This window comes from Falco peregrinus, chromosome 3 (genome assembly GCF_023634155.1).
Source record: "Falco peregrinus isolate bFalPer1 chromosome 3, bFalPer1.pri, whole genome shotgun sequence".
NCBI lineage: Eukaryota > Metazoa > Chordata > Aves > Falconiformes > Falconidae > Falco > Falco peregrinus.
In genome coordinates, this window is record NC_073723.1 from 14,997,314 (window position 1) to 15,012,086 (window position 14,773).

At 44.6% G+C, this 14,773-nt stretch overlaps 1 protein-coding gene across 24 annotated transcripts in view; it reads left to right on the forward strand.

The window, feature by feature from the left end:
- Positions 1–14,773, forward strand: part of SCRIB (scribble planar cell polarity protein) — a 116,208-nt gene that overhangs the window by 34,052 nt on the left and 67,383 nt on the right. For all 24 annotated transcript variants that reach the window (XM_055799323.1, XM_055799322.1, XM_055799299.1 and 21 more), the window contains exons 14-17: positions 31–264; positions 739–1,056; positions 3,216–3,278; positions 14,590–14,679. In XM_055799323.1, coding sequence (XP_055655298.1) covers positions 31–264; positions 739–1,056; positions 3,216–3,278; positions 14,590–14,679 — 705 coding nt within the window. The remainder of the gene's footprint in view (positions 1–30; positions 265–738; positions 1,057–3,215; positions 3,279–14,589; positions 14,680–14,773) is intronic.

Genomic DNA, 14,773 nt, shown 5'->3' on the forward strand with positions numbered 1-14,773 from the left:
TCCTCTTGACTTTTACGATCATCTTCTCAGGAGAAGAGGCTGAGCGCCATGTCAAATCGCAGCGAGGACTCCCACCTTTCCAACAGCACTGCCTCTGCTGACTTTAGGGGAGAGGAGCAGGCAGAAGAGGGAGAGAGAAGCTGGCCAAATGGGCAGGTGCCTGAGATGCGGGAGCTGGAGAAGGAAGTGAAGCCCAGAGCTGAAGAGGAGCATAAGGAAGTTGCTGACCAAGAGGAGGATGATGTGGAAGTGGAATACAATGAGGTAGGAGCCTAGGAACTGCAGCAGGGTCATGATAAAAAGTGGAAGGACTTAAAAAGTTTCAGAGAAAATGGTAAATGGAGGTACGGAGTGTGATTCGGGCATCACTGGAGGCAGATACAGGCTGTGGAAGCCAAGTGCAAGTAGAGATTCAGGCAGCCTGTGGGAGCTGGGTCCATGGGTGACTAGGAAGGACAGTGTGGGAGCTAGACAGGGACTATGCAGAAAATCAGAGTTACAGGTTTGAGTGCCCTCAATCCCTGGAGCTGACAGAAGATGCATCTGAGTGAAAGGGTTGATATGGAAGAAGGCAAGCATAGTAGAATTTTAACGTGTATTCCTGCATCGTGTTTAGCACAAAAGCAGCAGCACTGGCTTTGCCTGTGTTGGTAGTGGGGGGACAGCAGGTTTCTGCACTGCCTCCACATATGTCTGTTACCTGAGGTTCACAACCTTTCTGGGGCTTTGCTCTTGTAGCCCACTGTACACTTTGCTGAGGACACACTAATACGGAGTGAGGGTGAGGATGAAGATGAAGAGCGACCATTCCCAGTGGAGAAACAGAGGCTTATCCGCAAGGACACGCCCCACTATAAGAAACACTTCAAGATAACTAAACTGCCCAAGCCAGAGGCAGTGGTGGCCCTCCTTCAGGGGCTGAACAGTGATGGAGTCCCCAAAGAGGAAGAGGAGTTAGGAGGCTGCAATAACAACACAGAGCCCGAGGATCAAGAAGAAGCATGGGACGAGGATGACAAAAAGAATGGAGCTTTATCTGCTCAGCCCTCAGTGAAGGTAAGGTCTTGCGGGGAGGGGGGAAGGTCAGAGGGGTGCCAGACCTCCCTTCTGCCACTTTGAATTACCAAACAGGTTGATGTGATACCAATGAAAACATTGGCAAGATGCTCCAGCACTTCAGGAGAGACATGCTGAGGGTGGGAGAGCTGCAATCCATTCTGGGGCTCATATTGTCCAAGAGCTGTGCCATGTTGTTTATGTCTGACTCCTTGCGCTGTATCCAGATTCTTGCACCCTCCCTATTATGTGTGATGATGTGTTCTGTGCTGCAAGAACAGTTCTTTTGTCCCATCACTGACAGGTTCTTCCATTCCTTTCAGTCGCCTCCTTGCTTGCTGGTTGTTTCACCTCATTTGCAACAGGATGAGCTTTATCCCTGGATGGATCTAATCTCAGGCTTATGTTCAGGCTGCTTACACTTGTTTTTCTGCCACGGTGCTTCCTGGAGAGGAGCGGGTAGAGAGAGCAGAGAGAAGTGTGCCCTTCCCGTTGGTTACACAACTGTGTCTGCCCCAGCACAGATGCAGTCTGGGGTGTGCATTGGGATTTAGGGGAATTTTTGTTCTCAAGTTTTGCCATTACCATGGGGCCACGATGGGCCTTTTTGTTTTTGATGGGGGCTGGTGAGATAGGAGGTCCTTGGGTCTACTCAGCTGAATTACCCTGTTTGGTTAGGGACACGCAGAGATTCTTGTTCGAGGAGGATCCTCATAGGATGGAATAGGAGTACACTGGTGAGAGACCCTGCATGAGGTTAGACCAGTTCTTACTGAAGTTGGTGCGATGGTTTTGTGAGGTGTATTTGGTAGGCAGGGTTCGGGGTGTGGCTGAATCTCTATCATAGTTTGACACCAGCAAATCTCATGGGTGAGATGTGAGTCTCTGAACTGGTGGAGATGCTGGAGTAAAATCTGTTCTTGCTGTTACCACACACACTCCAAACTGTTGGGATTGTTTCCACCCCACGCTGGAGTTCAGATTGCTCAGAGGAAGGTTCTTGCACTCAGGTTTGTTTCAGAGCCTTTGTCTCAGTGGATGTTTGCCTTGCTGTATCTGAGCTGCTACAGCTCATCCCTTGTTCCTTAGGGATGAGTCATATAGTTTCCTTGCTGTTTGTGAAGCTCTTTGAAATGAAAAGGAGTTGCTGCTGCTTGCAAGAATGTGTGAAGCCATCTTGAGTCCCTTTCATCCAAGACCTGTCATATGGGGAAATGCCCTCGCCCAAAAGCTTATTTAGTCAGGGACTCAAAGCTGACCCATTGGCAAAGCCTGCAGAGTCTGTGTAGGTGTTGAGACCACAGGTTTGGTGTTTCTATCGGAAAGTTACTTTTGTTATCGGCTAAGCCTTCTGCTTGGAAGTCACAGTTTTCCTTTTTGTGGGGCTGGGTTGGATGCCTGCTCCGTGAAGGCAGATTTATTAGCTTACCTCCTGAGTTGTCTTCCAGAAGTGGGAACGTGGGGAGCAGTGTCCCTGTACAGTGGAGTTTCAAGCAAGAGGTGCTGCATACATGCATTGAAGAAGGAGGTAGGACGGGGTGTGCAGGAGGCTGAATCCTTAAATCAGGGGTGTTCTTGTAAAGAAGTTGGTTTTCAAGAGGAATTCTAAGGTTTCCTGCTTTTGGGAGCAGGTTCCCTGAGTGTCTGGCAGGATGTGCTGTTCCACTGGAGGTTCTTCCCTTTGCAGGAGGGACCAGTGCAGTGTGATTTGGGATTGCTTTGTTCCTGTGCAGCAGCTGGATGGCACCAGAGGTCCCTTTGTGCTTTTATCCTGTGGTGTTTAATCCCTCCTTCTTCACTGAATGACTTGGTACAGAGGGAGTAAAATCAGCTAATAGTGTTCAGCTTGTGAGCTTCATGGTCACAGCCTCAGAGTGCCAACACAGACAAAATAACGGCCTTAAAGATGCAGCTTCCAGTTAGCTGGGCCAAAGAGCACTGACACTCTGTATGTTGTGAGCCCCCGGAGCAGCCCTGTCGCTGGTTCTCGCTGGTAGGTGGTAATCAGGAGTGGTGTGAGTGGGGTCCACTCTGGTGCTGTGCGGCCAGACCTGTCGGAGTGGCGTGCGTTTGTGTGTTGGGTGGTGGTGGTAGTGGTGGCGGGTTTGGTTTATGCTCCACTAATCCGCATGCCTCTTTGCTGGTTCCTGTCCTAACAGGGGGTGTCGTTTGATCAAGCCAATAATCTGCTGATTGAACCTGCTCGCATTGAGGAGGAAGAGGTCTGTACCATTCCTACTGTTCTCTCTCTGCCAAAAATCATTCAGTCTGCTTGATTTGCTTCCCAGGCTCACCCATTGTTGTAGGGGAAACTGATCTCTCTGGGTCAAGTGGCTTCTGGACCTGACTGATCACAAACACAATGATTGTTTCCTCCCTTTGCTTTCACCTCCTTTCCCTACTTTTCCATACCTGAGGTGAGAATGGCTGCTGCAGATCAGGAGTGAGATGGAAGAAATGTAAAAAAAAACACAAACAAAGGGAGCTGAAGTGGAAAGTGCAGTTCCTATTTGCTATGCACTGAGGAAAGAGAAAGTGGAAGAAAATAAAGGTATATTTCCAGGGGTGGTGGGTAACCCTGAAGGAATGGAAGCCTCAGGAATCTGCTGAGTGCTGTGTATGACCCTTTGGGAGAGGGAGGAGGATCTAACTCACACTGTGCCATTCCATGAGAAAGGTGGACTGAAGGTAATGACTCGTGCATCTCCCCCTGTCGAATCCCCTCAAGTCTTCACGCGTAGCACTTTGGGATGTCAGAAAGAGGCAGGTGGCACTAGAAGGTCCGTAAAGCACATGTGTGATGTTCTGTACCCAAGTTTAAAGTCTTGCTGCCTTAGCTCATCCTCTGATTATGATTAACTTCCTGAATTTGTTTCCAGGTTTTCAGTATGCTTGCCTGATCCTTTGGGTCAGTGGGCTTTCTGCAGGCAATGTTTCCAAGGAACTGTTGGAAGCAGAGTGCCACCAGCAAAGAGGCAGAAACTGTTGTGTCAGAACCAGTGGCTTGCATGAAGGTTTCTTCCCTTAGGACAGTGCAGTGGTACCGGACCCATGAGAGTGCTGGCCTGGTTGTCTCTGTGAACTTGGCTCTTCCTAATCCCTCACGTGTAAAATGGAGGATTTTGTTCCTTGGTTTTGGAGTAAGACTTTCTGGGGGGAAGATAAATCTTTTCCACTTCAGGCAAAACATGAGCTGGCTCAGATGCAGTCCACTTTTAGTGTGTCCTGAAGATTTGTCCATCTTCACTCTAGATCACAGAGAAGTGTAATATTTCCTGTGTTTCTGTTTGCATAGCTCTTCTGTCAGTCAGAGGCAAAAGTGAGTATAGTCAGGTGCTTCCTGATCCCTCATTTAGGAAATCACTGCTCTTGGTCCTTCTTTCCAGCTGTTAGATGTTGTGTTGCATTTGCAGAGTTTTCTTGCTCCTGAAGGTGCATGGGCCCAGGAAACCTCAGTCTTGTATCAGGAAACAGTCTGCCTTCGTCTTCCTCGGCTCCTGCCTGTGCTCTGCCCACATCTAATGGAAGTGCCTAGAACTTCTCTGTGGTGGCTGGTGAAGGTAGCTGGTTAGAGGCCCCAGGTCTGCTCTGTTGTCTCCTTTGTGCAGATCTCTTTCCTCACTGTAAAGAGCAATGTGGTAGTGTAGCTCCAAGGACAAGCGTACCAGAGATCTACCAGGTGTGTGGTGGTAGCTGAAGTCGCCCCAGAGCAGACCAGCTTTGGGAAGCCATTGATTGTCCTACAGCTCTGGGGGAGTGCTCAGCTCAGTGGATGGTTGCTGACCTCTCCGGTCAGTGATACTCTTATCATTTTAGTGGAATCACGTTGGCCACCTACCAGGACAGCAGCTCGTGTGGAAGATTCAGTCTCCAGAAACACCGGAGAGAGTGAACTGTGGGACTCGAGCTGAACTGGGGCCCTGTGCAGCTGGGACTCCTCACTCACACCGAGAGGGCTGCCTTTGCCGCCTTTCCTAGCACATCGACTGTGAAAAGCATGTGCCCCTTGGTGATTAGGTGGAGGACAACAGGAGAAATATTCAGGACCTTAAAGACTTCTTAACATCCGAGTAGAGAATTAATTAGCTTTGGAAGTGACCAGTCCCAGAAACAGCATGTACCTGCTGTTTCCAGGGATGATTTCATGTCCTTCGTGTCCTTGAGAAGAGCCTGTGATAGCTAAACCAGCAGGCTGATGAAATGGAGCAAGAGTGGGGAGCCTGGTGCCCCTTGAGCAGCGCAGTTTAAGTTCATAATGCTGCTGTCACATTCCTTGTATAATTTCATACAGCTCTCGGAGAGAAGGAAGTACTGATTGTTCTTTGAGCCTAAACCATACTCCGGAGCCAAAGACTAAACATGTCAGAGTAGAGGTGGAGACATCTGCCTAACTTCTGTCAGCACCCTGCCATCAGGATGTTGGGAGCTTGGTGCTATGCATGCAGCTGGTACTTCCAAAGCTCCTTTAGCTGTTAGTGCCAATGGGAGTCTACTACAGTGAAAGAAATAATTTTGTTCAAGCACATGGTATCTTATGTGGCTATCAGGGTTCCACCGCTGACTCTGTTCCCAATGTTTTGTCTCGGTCTCCATCTGCACTGCAGAAATGGCTGTATCTGGGTTGTAGAAGGCTTTTGGAGGAGAAGCATGCCGAGCTGCTATTTGAAGGCGCGAGGTTGCACCTGAAGTCTGTCTGTTTTCTGATAATTGTTGAAGGAATAGTCCAGAAAGAGCTGCTGTGCAGATTGAAGATAATAGTGGAAAGAAGGTGCTGAATTCTGTTTAAGTGACCAATGCTTCTTTGTCTGCAGTAATAGCTGATGGCATCCTTCTGCGTTTGCCGTCTTCTGCAGAGCACCTGAAAATTTCTAAGTCATGAAGGGCTCTGCACTGGCAAAACTTGTGCTGACTGAGGAGCTTCCCAGGTGTTTGCTTCTCCCATGATGCACAAGGCTGTCTAGGAAGGATACACTGCTAATTTCCCTCCCTAGGAGAAAGCTAGGCTGATCTTAGATGCTCGAAGTGCCTTCACTTCCTTGCCGGAGGGTGGGAAAGATCCCGTCAGCTGCTTCTGCTCAGATGTCGCTCTGGAGTCAGAAGCGAGTCGAGTCTTCTCCATAAAGGAGTCTTGTCATGTGGAAATAGCTCAGAAATACTACTGTTTGTGTCTGAATGCAGGCCTCGTACTTAGCACCACAATTACTGTTCACCAGAGGCAGCCTCTGACAGCACAGCTGGGTCCTGAAGCATCCAGTGTTAAGGGGATTCAGCTTTGAAAAGGTTGGCCCACTTAGTGCGTAGCATCGTGATGCCCTGCCGTCATCAGCGCTTCTGTTCATCTCCGTGCTGCTGCTGTGATGCTTTACACTTGGACCCCTGCACCTTGGTCTGGTTTTATTATTTACTGGGTGAGACCACGTACTCATCAGGACATTGTCAGGTTTAGAATTCTTATGCAGCACATTTGACTTTCCCGCAATGTGACCTGTAAGTTCTAAACCCTGAAAAGATTAAATAAAACTCTCTTGTATAATGCAAGAAAGATCGTGTCACCTGGATTTGCTCAGCTGGCTTGACTAGAATATAGTTTCTGACAGGGTGGAGTTCTCTCAAAGTTATGAGAAGGTACAACACCCTGCTTTCTCTCATTTAATTTTTTTAAATGACGAAAGTTCCCACTGAGCAAGGAAAAAATATGCCATATTTTCTGTTTGAATTTGTCTGACTTTTGATTTATTGCCATAGGAATGTTTTAATGACCTTTTCCTCCTGGGTTGAAGGGCCCTTAGCGTTCTTTCCTATGCTGTGGCCCTCCAGCAGTTTGGAGGTAGGGATTGTAATCTCGTTTTGTAGATGTACAGCTTTGCATGCAAGTCTATAAAGGCACAGTTTGAATACGGTTCACCTACAAAGTGACAGAGATAACTTGTGTGATTGTTGCTTATTCATCATGCAAATTTTATCTGATCTGAAGCTTTCTTAAGGACCAAGCAGCAAACTGTGGAGTGATTTTTTACACAAATGCAGAACTATCAGCAGTTTCCTGCTCTAAGAGTGTGGCACAATCATCTGGTTTTGCTTTCTCGAACAGGAAGCAATGGAGTAGTGTGTTTAACAGAGAGGGAAGATACCATGTTTAAATGAAACACTCCACTGTGAATCTGATTTTCTATTTTGAAATAGGAAAACACAATGCATATAATAGATACGGGTCTTGCTGCTTAGGATGAGGATTATACAAAAAAATTAGGCATTAAAATAACCCCTGTAGGAATTAATGTGGCTTAAGCATTTGAATGCCTTTAAATGCCTTATTGGAAGCTCAACAGTATTTTCTGACTCTGTCAATAGAAGAGAAAGCTATATCCTGGAATAATTTTGAGGCTTTGTGATGGAAGACAATCACCAGCTTGGATCTAGGAACAGAAATGAGGCAAGACTGGGATAAGTTGCCATTTCTGGAAGACATACTTTAGCCAAAAAAAGTGCTGTTCAATTCAGGAGCAATGAGTTAAATTTACAATAAAGATAACTTAGATTATTTGAAAGAAATCCTGAACTTGTGTCTCCTACCACCACTAGCAATGAGATAACATATTTCATAAGTCTGTCAAACTTTTTGTTAAATATAGATTATTTTCTCCTGTTACTTGACATGTGTGCACACATTCAGGTTCCTCCTACTGGGAGAAACCGAAAACTTCTCCAGATTTCTGCTTCTTGAATGATTAAAAAAATTACTTTCAAGCTGAGCTTGCATTTGTTAATTCATTGTTTTCATTATTTTAGCTTGGGAAAAAAACCCTCTTTCCTGCTATCTGACCCTTTGGTCTGCTTGTCCATGGTATATTTTTATGGACGTCAGTCCCAACTCCTAGCCTTCATTTTGGTAGATTAAAGAAACCAAATTCTTCTAGTGTTTTCTTGTAAGACAGATTTCCATTCCCTGTCTTTCTCACTGCTTTTTCATTCACCTGTTCTACTTGAATTCAGGTTGGTTGACTGTGGACAACATGTCAGAATGTATTCAGACTTCAGTTCACCAAATTCTGTAGTTTTTCTTCCACTTCAAATGTGATAGTTTCTGTTCACGGATGGGAGTTCTCGTCAGCTACCTAGCTTTTTGTTCCTGCATTCTCATCATCAAGGTCCTCCAGACTGTTGGGGTACTTGGATGTCTCTGCTTGTATGTTCTGAAATGAGTGATGCCAGGTTTAGTGCAAGAATTTTCCATTTATCTCACTGTCACCTCGGACAAACACTCTCCTACTGTGCTGTGTGCCCTTAGCAGCACAAAGTTGAAACAGATTTTGGAAGACAGTTGTAAATTCTCCCGTCCTTTCAATCTTTTAATTGTATATTAAATGATGGGCTAAAATGGACCTTTAGAACAGCAAAAAATTATTGGGCTGAGGGGAGTTTGTAAGTGAAATTTTGTAGTCAGAATGATGCAAAATGAATGACTATACCAATGATTTTACCACACACAAAGAATCAGTAAGAATAGGAATAAAAACTCTTTACTGCTGAAGAGAGGAAGAAAGATAACGTGTTTGTGTCACTCATGCCAGCTGAATCCGCAGGACTTCCATGTCTAGGGTTTTGTCCCATTTCCAGTTCTGGGAATAGTTGAAGGCGTGGTAGCTTTGCCCAGTACTCAGATTGCTTATCTAAGAAGTTGAATGTTTTACTTCCCAGAGGGACTCTGTCCTGTTGCATTCCGTAGTTGAGCCAGCCTGGTTCCTTTCAGGATCCTCTCTTTTGCTGTTGTCATTTACATGCCTGTGAGAAACCTGAGTGGCCATTGTGATGAGGAGGAAGTACTAGCTTCTTAAATCCCTATTTCTGGAATTCATTAGTGAAAGAACTAATCATAGAATCATAAAACAGACCAGGCTGGAAGGGAGTGAGAACGGTCCAGCCTTTTGTGGGAGAGGGAGCCTCGATGAGATACCTAGCACCCTGACCAATCTCATCTTGAAAACCTCCACTGCTGGGGACTCTACCATGTCCCTGGGGAGTTTGTTCCAGTGAATGGCTGTTCTCACTGTAAACGTTTTTTTTTTCTTACCTCAAGATGAAATCATATGTCTATAGACACACACATACATAAATAGGACTATTCATATCTATCTATAATCATTTGGGTTGGAAAAGACCTTTAAGATTGTCAAGTCCAACCGTGATATATCATGATATATGATTCATACCTATAGCTATGTATTCACATCTATATATATTCATACCAAGATTAATCATATCTGGATGAACCTAGTTTTTTATTTATAGTTCAGAAGTCATTTAATATTTTTTAAAATGCATCATTTCTTCGTCCTCACTTAATGAAATGTTCACTGTCTTGGAATATCTGGGGAAGGGGATCTGCAGGAGTACACCAGAGCATTTAGCATTGTAGGTCGCCTGTCCTGTCTGCTTAATGCTGCTGTCAGTCACTTTGGCTCGCAAACTTTTATTGTTTGGTGCTGTCTCTGATTAGTACTAAACTGGGGAGAGAGGTGTTTAGTAAGAAGTCAGCAAAGTGTTTGACGACTCTGATATGTACCCTACTACCTTTGCCTTGCAAGTGTCCATCCCCTTGGTAACTAAAAATCCCATCTGAACAGAGGAAGAAATAACATCAGAGCCAGAAAATCTTCTGCTCATGCCTAGCAGGCTGCTCGTCTGCCAGGGCAAGAGCTTTCCTTCGTGTTCCTTTTTCCGTTGTTCGTTTTTAATTTAGTTCTCGATAGCTCATGCAGTAATCTCCCACCTTCCATTTGGTCACTGATATTTTCAGCCTATCCCCTTGTCCTCACAAGTTACTGCTTACTGAAGCCAGACAGATTTAACTCTTCTAATCTTTCCTCGTGAGTCAGTGCCTCTGGCTGCTGGACTCCCGTGTGTCTCTTGCATTTTTGTGCTATGCAAGTACCTTCTCTTTTGCTGAGGTGTTCCTGGAAGAAGGACACACAGTTGAGTGTGATGCCTATGAAAAGATGTCTGTAATGGTGGATGCGAGGGGTTTTCTTTGGGGATTGGAAACCACAGACTTTAGCAAGACATGGTGATCTTTTCGCTCGTATTTTCCCAGTTCCTTGCAATCTGTAGTTTAGGATTTCTGGACTGTTCATACCTTTGTACTAGACACAGTGGAGCTTCTGTCTATGAAATTGTCTGATCTCTCCAATCCCTTTCGTACATTGTAGTTCCACAGTATTTAGTGGCAATAAATTACATAATTTACTTGTGCTTTATATTAAGAAGCTTTTTTTTTAAAGCCTGCTGCTGAAATTTCAGTGGGTATCCCTAATTCCTTTGCTGTTACAAACATGGACTAATTGATCATTTCCTGTAAAGTTATTAACTGTATGAAAAGATAAAGATGTCTGTACCCCCCCTTCTCTTATTTGAAGGCTTCTAGCCTCCCTTCATATGGAACTATTAAAATTTTTACTGTCAGTGATTTGGAATAAGATCAGACCTTATACAGTTCTTGGCAGAACCCTCCTTCTTGGTTCTTCACTGATGACTAGTACTTGACCTCTGCTGATTCTTAGCTTGTGTAATATAAACCTAAAACCAGCATCCTATGATGTCAGTAAAATGTCTTGTGATAACAATTTTTGAGTTTTCCAAAAGTCTGCTTATTAAATCTTTGCTATTACTTTATCATCCAGGTTTAGAGTCTTGTCAAAGAATGAAATCGAAGTGTGTGTGTTTTTTGAGACACCTAATTTTCACAAAATTCAGCTGTTCTGCATGGATGCTGTTTCTGTGTGCCTGCTAAGAGGCATGCATGTTCTTCACTTTTCTGGAATTGGTGCTAGGGTGACAAGCTGATAGTTATAGGCATCATCCTGTGTAATCTCTTAGTCTAACAGCACAATGTAAATGCTGTTGTAGGGTATCATGATTCCAGAATTTTATAAATGTATCAGAGATGTTGGTCAGTTGTTCAGCTTTTGGGTACAAGTTATCCAGTCCTTTCAACTTTTAAAATGGTTATTCCTTGTTGAGGATATTAAATCAATTCTTCAGCTGCTGTTGGAGTGAAGTGTGATTCATCACCTTCATGTGATGCAGGTACATCATCGTGCTTCTGTCCAAACACAAATCAGAAGTATCTATTGCATGTTTGCATTTTCTGTGTCACTGTTGACAATCCAGGCTCATTTAAAGTTTCAAGTGAAGTAAATGGAGGGATTAGACACCTAGATGCATCCAGAGGTGTAGCAAGTTGCACAAGGTGTCTGTCCATGCAGAAACTTGCCGTTTTCTGGAAATTAAGCCCTTAAACCCCCACTCCCTTGGGTATGCCTGGAGAAACAACTTGGTCTTTCAGCAGGATCTGTGGTAGAACGGCTCCATGCTTTGGCAGTTGAATCCTGTGAATGTCTAGTTTGCTGCCTCTGTGTCTGCTGTGCCCCTGCCAAGAGCAAGTTGCAAAAATCCTCAGCTGGCAGTTCCAAGGCACAGCACTGAATGCTGTTTCAAGTCTCTTGGGCAATACTTCGCTATCCCTGGCTGCTACTGAATAGCAAGCCAGTCCACGTGTGCAACATTTTTAGTTTCTGCAGAATGGTATGTTTATTCCCAGCAAGCTGGAAAGTCTCTCTGGATCAAGTGAATCTGTTAAAAGGTAGTATATTAAAAATGTATGAAAAATAGCTGGAGGTGGAATCAGTCCTTGTTTGAGTGTGTTCCCTGGCATCGTATAGGCAGAAACACAGGAGGTTCTAAGGTGAGGAGAGGAGCGGAGAGGGAGATATAAATGCTTCCTTGGCTTGTGCTTTGGTGCCATCGATGATAAATGGATTTTCCCCTAGCCTCCAGTGGGAGTTCAGGGGGATGACAACTCTTAGGCTGAAATGGCAGCTTTTTTTCAATTTTCTCACTCTTCTCCTTCCCCAGTAATGCTTTTCTGTGGAGGGCATCGATGCCTGTCTGTCTGGGAGGAACTGGGAAGAAACACTGGAGATGTTGCCCACTTAATGAAAGCTTGCCCCTTCTGCAAAGAAAAGAGCCAGAGTCATCTGGGCAGTGTGTCTGAGATGAGCTGTTGCTGTGCAGTGGGTGGATCCTGCAAGAAGAGCAAAATACCTAGGAAAGTCACTGGCAGGAGCTATTGTAGGGGTGGAAGCTGTGCTGTCCATGCTGTTAGGGCAGCTGTTTGCCATGTGTCCAGAGCATCAGTCTAGACGTCATGGAAGTCAAAGCAGCTCTGAAGCAGCCTTAGGACAGATGTGCTTTCAGGAAGAAATAACTGACTGGTTTAGTGCAAAAGGCAGTGCCTGGGCTGTAATGTGAAATACTGAATATAAAACTGAAAGGCTGTTACAGGTTACTGAGTCCAGTTCCTTCTTTCTCAGGTTCGTATTCATGTCATTTATTCTTTTCATAGATTTCAAACAAACATTCACCAGTTCAGTTTCTTACCTGTTTTTATGGGAGAACTAATTTGCTTTGCCAGTTTGAAATCTTCTTTCTAGCCTAAACAGATTTATGTCCAGCACAAGACCATTTGCTGTTGTTCTGGCAGTGTCTTTAAGCTTAATTAGGTCTGTTTACTCCTAAACTAAAAAACAAAAAAAAAGGTGTTTTGCTTTTTAGGTGTATATCAATAGACATAAGGTTCTTAGCCCTTAGTCCAGTTGACTTTTCTGGCAGATTTCCCCATATTTTCAGTCTGGTTTCTATGAATTTGTGAAATCCTTGGGTTTTGCTGTTTATCCTTCAGTTAGTTTACACAATCAACTTACTGCACAACTGAAAGTGACTTTTTGTAACCAGTGACATTGTATATTCCTTGTTCATTCTCAAAAATAGCAATCCTGTCCTATTGATCATCAGCTATCTTGGAAATACCTGGATCCTGTTGTTAGAGCACTCTCTAGTTTCTTGTCTGGAGATCTAGTTTTCCATCATCTTTAGAAGCTTTTGTGTTGACAATAGATACAACTCTTTAAACCATTACTAAAATCCAGTGAGACTGGAAGAAAAAAAAAGTGGTATTTGTAGTTAGATCCTAATAGACCTCTTTACACAAGAAGTGTTAGTCTGATCTACAACTGGTTTTCAAGTGTGCTATCAATGACACGCAGTGCTAGCTCACAACTTTACCACATTCCTCTGAATAATGAGGTAATGAATATTCTTTATATTCTGAATAATGAGGTAGTGAATGAAATGAAATAATCCTCACCTGAATAATCCTTGTCTTTCAATACTTGGATTTTACTCAGTCTCTAGGTCTTGCGCTGGAGACTATGTTACTGCTGGTCTGTCTAGAATCAGGGGTTTCCTTGTGAAGACCCCAGCAGCTTTCAGCTACCCTCTTGGCTGGGCACCAAAGGAGATGGCCAGGAGCCCCATTTTAGTTCTGCATTTCCTGTGGTGGTTTTTTGGTTCTGTTTTAGACTTAGCAGAATGTGAAACCCCACAGGCTGTTGCTTCTGTCATCGTAGAAAGTGAAGAAAGATTTGAAGGGAGGGGCTAAGGAAAGCAAGTTTCCTGCTTCTTTTGCTGCCCACGCTGTGGCCTGACCTAGGCCAAGCAGACCTGATGTTGAAGCTAGACACCTCTGCAGCAGCCGCTCTCTGTTCTGGACTTGTTTCCAGAGAAGTGATGTCTGGAGGACAGCAAATTTGGTTCTCTCCAGGAGCCTTTGTACATTTCTGTCACTTACCTCACCAGCTCCTTGGTCCTTGGCTGTGACAGATCCCTGAGAGAGGCCTATCTGTCCCATTCCTTTCCCTGTATCCTACCACATACTCCCTGTCTTCCTTCTTACATCTGGGGTGACATTAACAGTTTATGTTGGTGTCCTGAATAATAAGCAATTTCAGTTCAAGTTTGACCAAAAGTTTTGCTATTGGAAGTGGGCATAATTAGGTATGTAGAGGGGGATATAGGAAGGAGAAGAGATTTCTGGATTGCACAGCCACAGTCTTGAGCCTGCCTGTGCAGATGGGAGAAGAGGAAGGAGCTGGGTGGACAAAGCAAATGGCTTTTCTGGAATCACACATCGATTTCTGTTGATAGAGCAAAGCCAAGTATCTGTCCAAGGTATTCTGGAAGAGATGCCATTCTTGTTACTGCACGCTATGTTGGGGTGACCCTTAATCTCTCAGCAGTTGTATGGAATTACACCCCAAAGGGAGCCATGTGGTGGAGCTGGGCTGTGATGTGAACACTATCCCTGTTTCTTTATCCAGTCCCATCCCACTGCTGTTCAGTTTACTTTGTGGTGAACATCTCATTCCAATGTGTTCATTACAGGCAAACTGACTTTCGGTCTTGGGATATGGGTCAGAACTCAACTGTGAAAAAGGATTTGTTTGTTGAAATGTATCATGACTTCGGTGCCTTTGAGGCATGGATACCACAGCTTACACAAATATTTGAGTGGGTGCATGCAGATAAAGTTTATACTCTTGTGCTTATTCTTTAAGTAGTCATCCCTTGCTCTTCAAGATGTTTTGGGTATTTTCCCAATCTGCACTGACCTGTAACCTGTGTCCATTCTACTTCCAGTTGACACTGACTATCGTGCGGCAGACAGGGGGGCTGGGCATCAGCATCGCAGGGGGCAAGGGCTCCACCCCCTATAAGGGCGATGATGAGGTAAGACCCTGGACTGTGTAGTTATTGAAGGCACCCGCTTGCAGGGACTAGTCTCTGTAGCTGGAGGTTGGATGTCTGTGTGTATCAGCTTTGT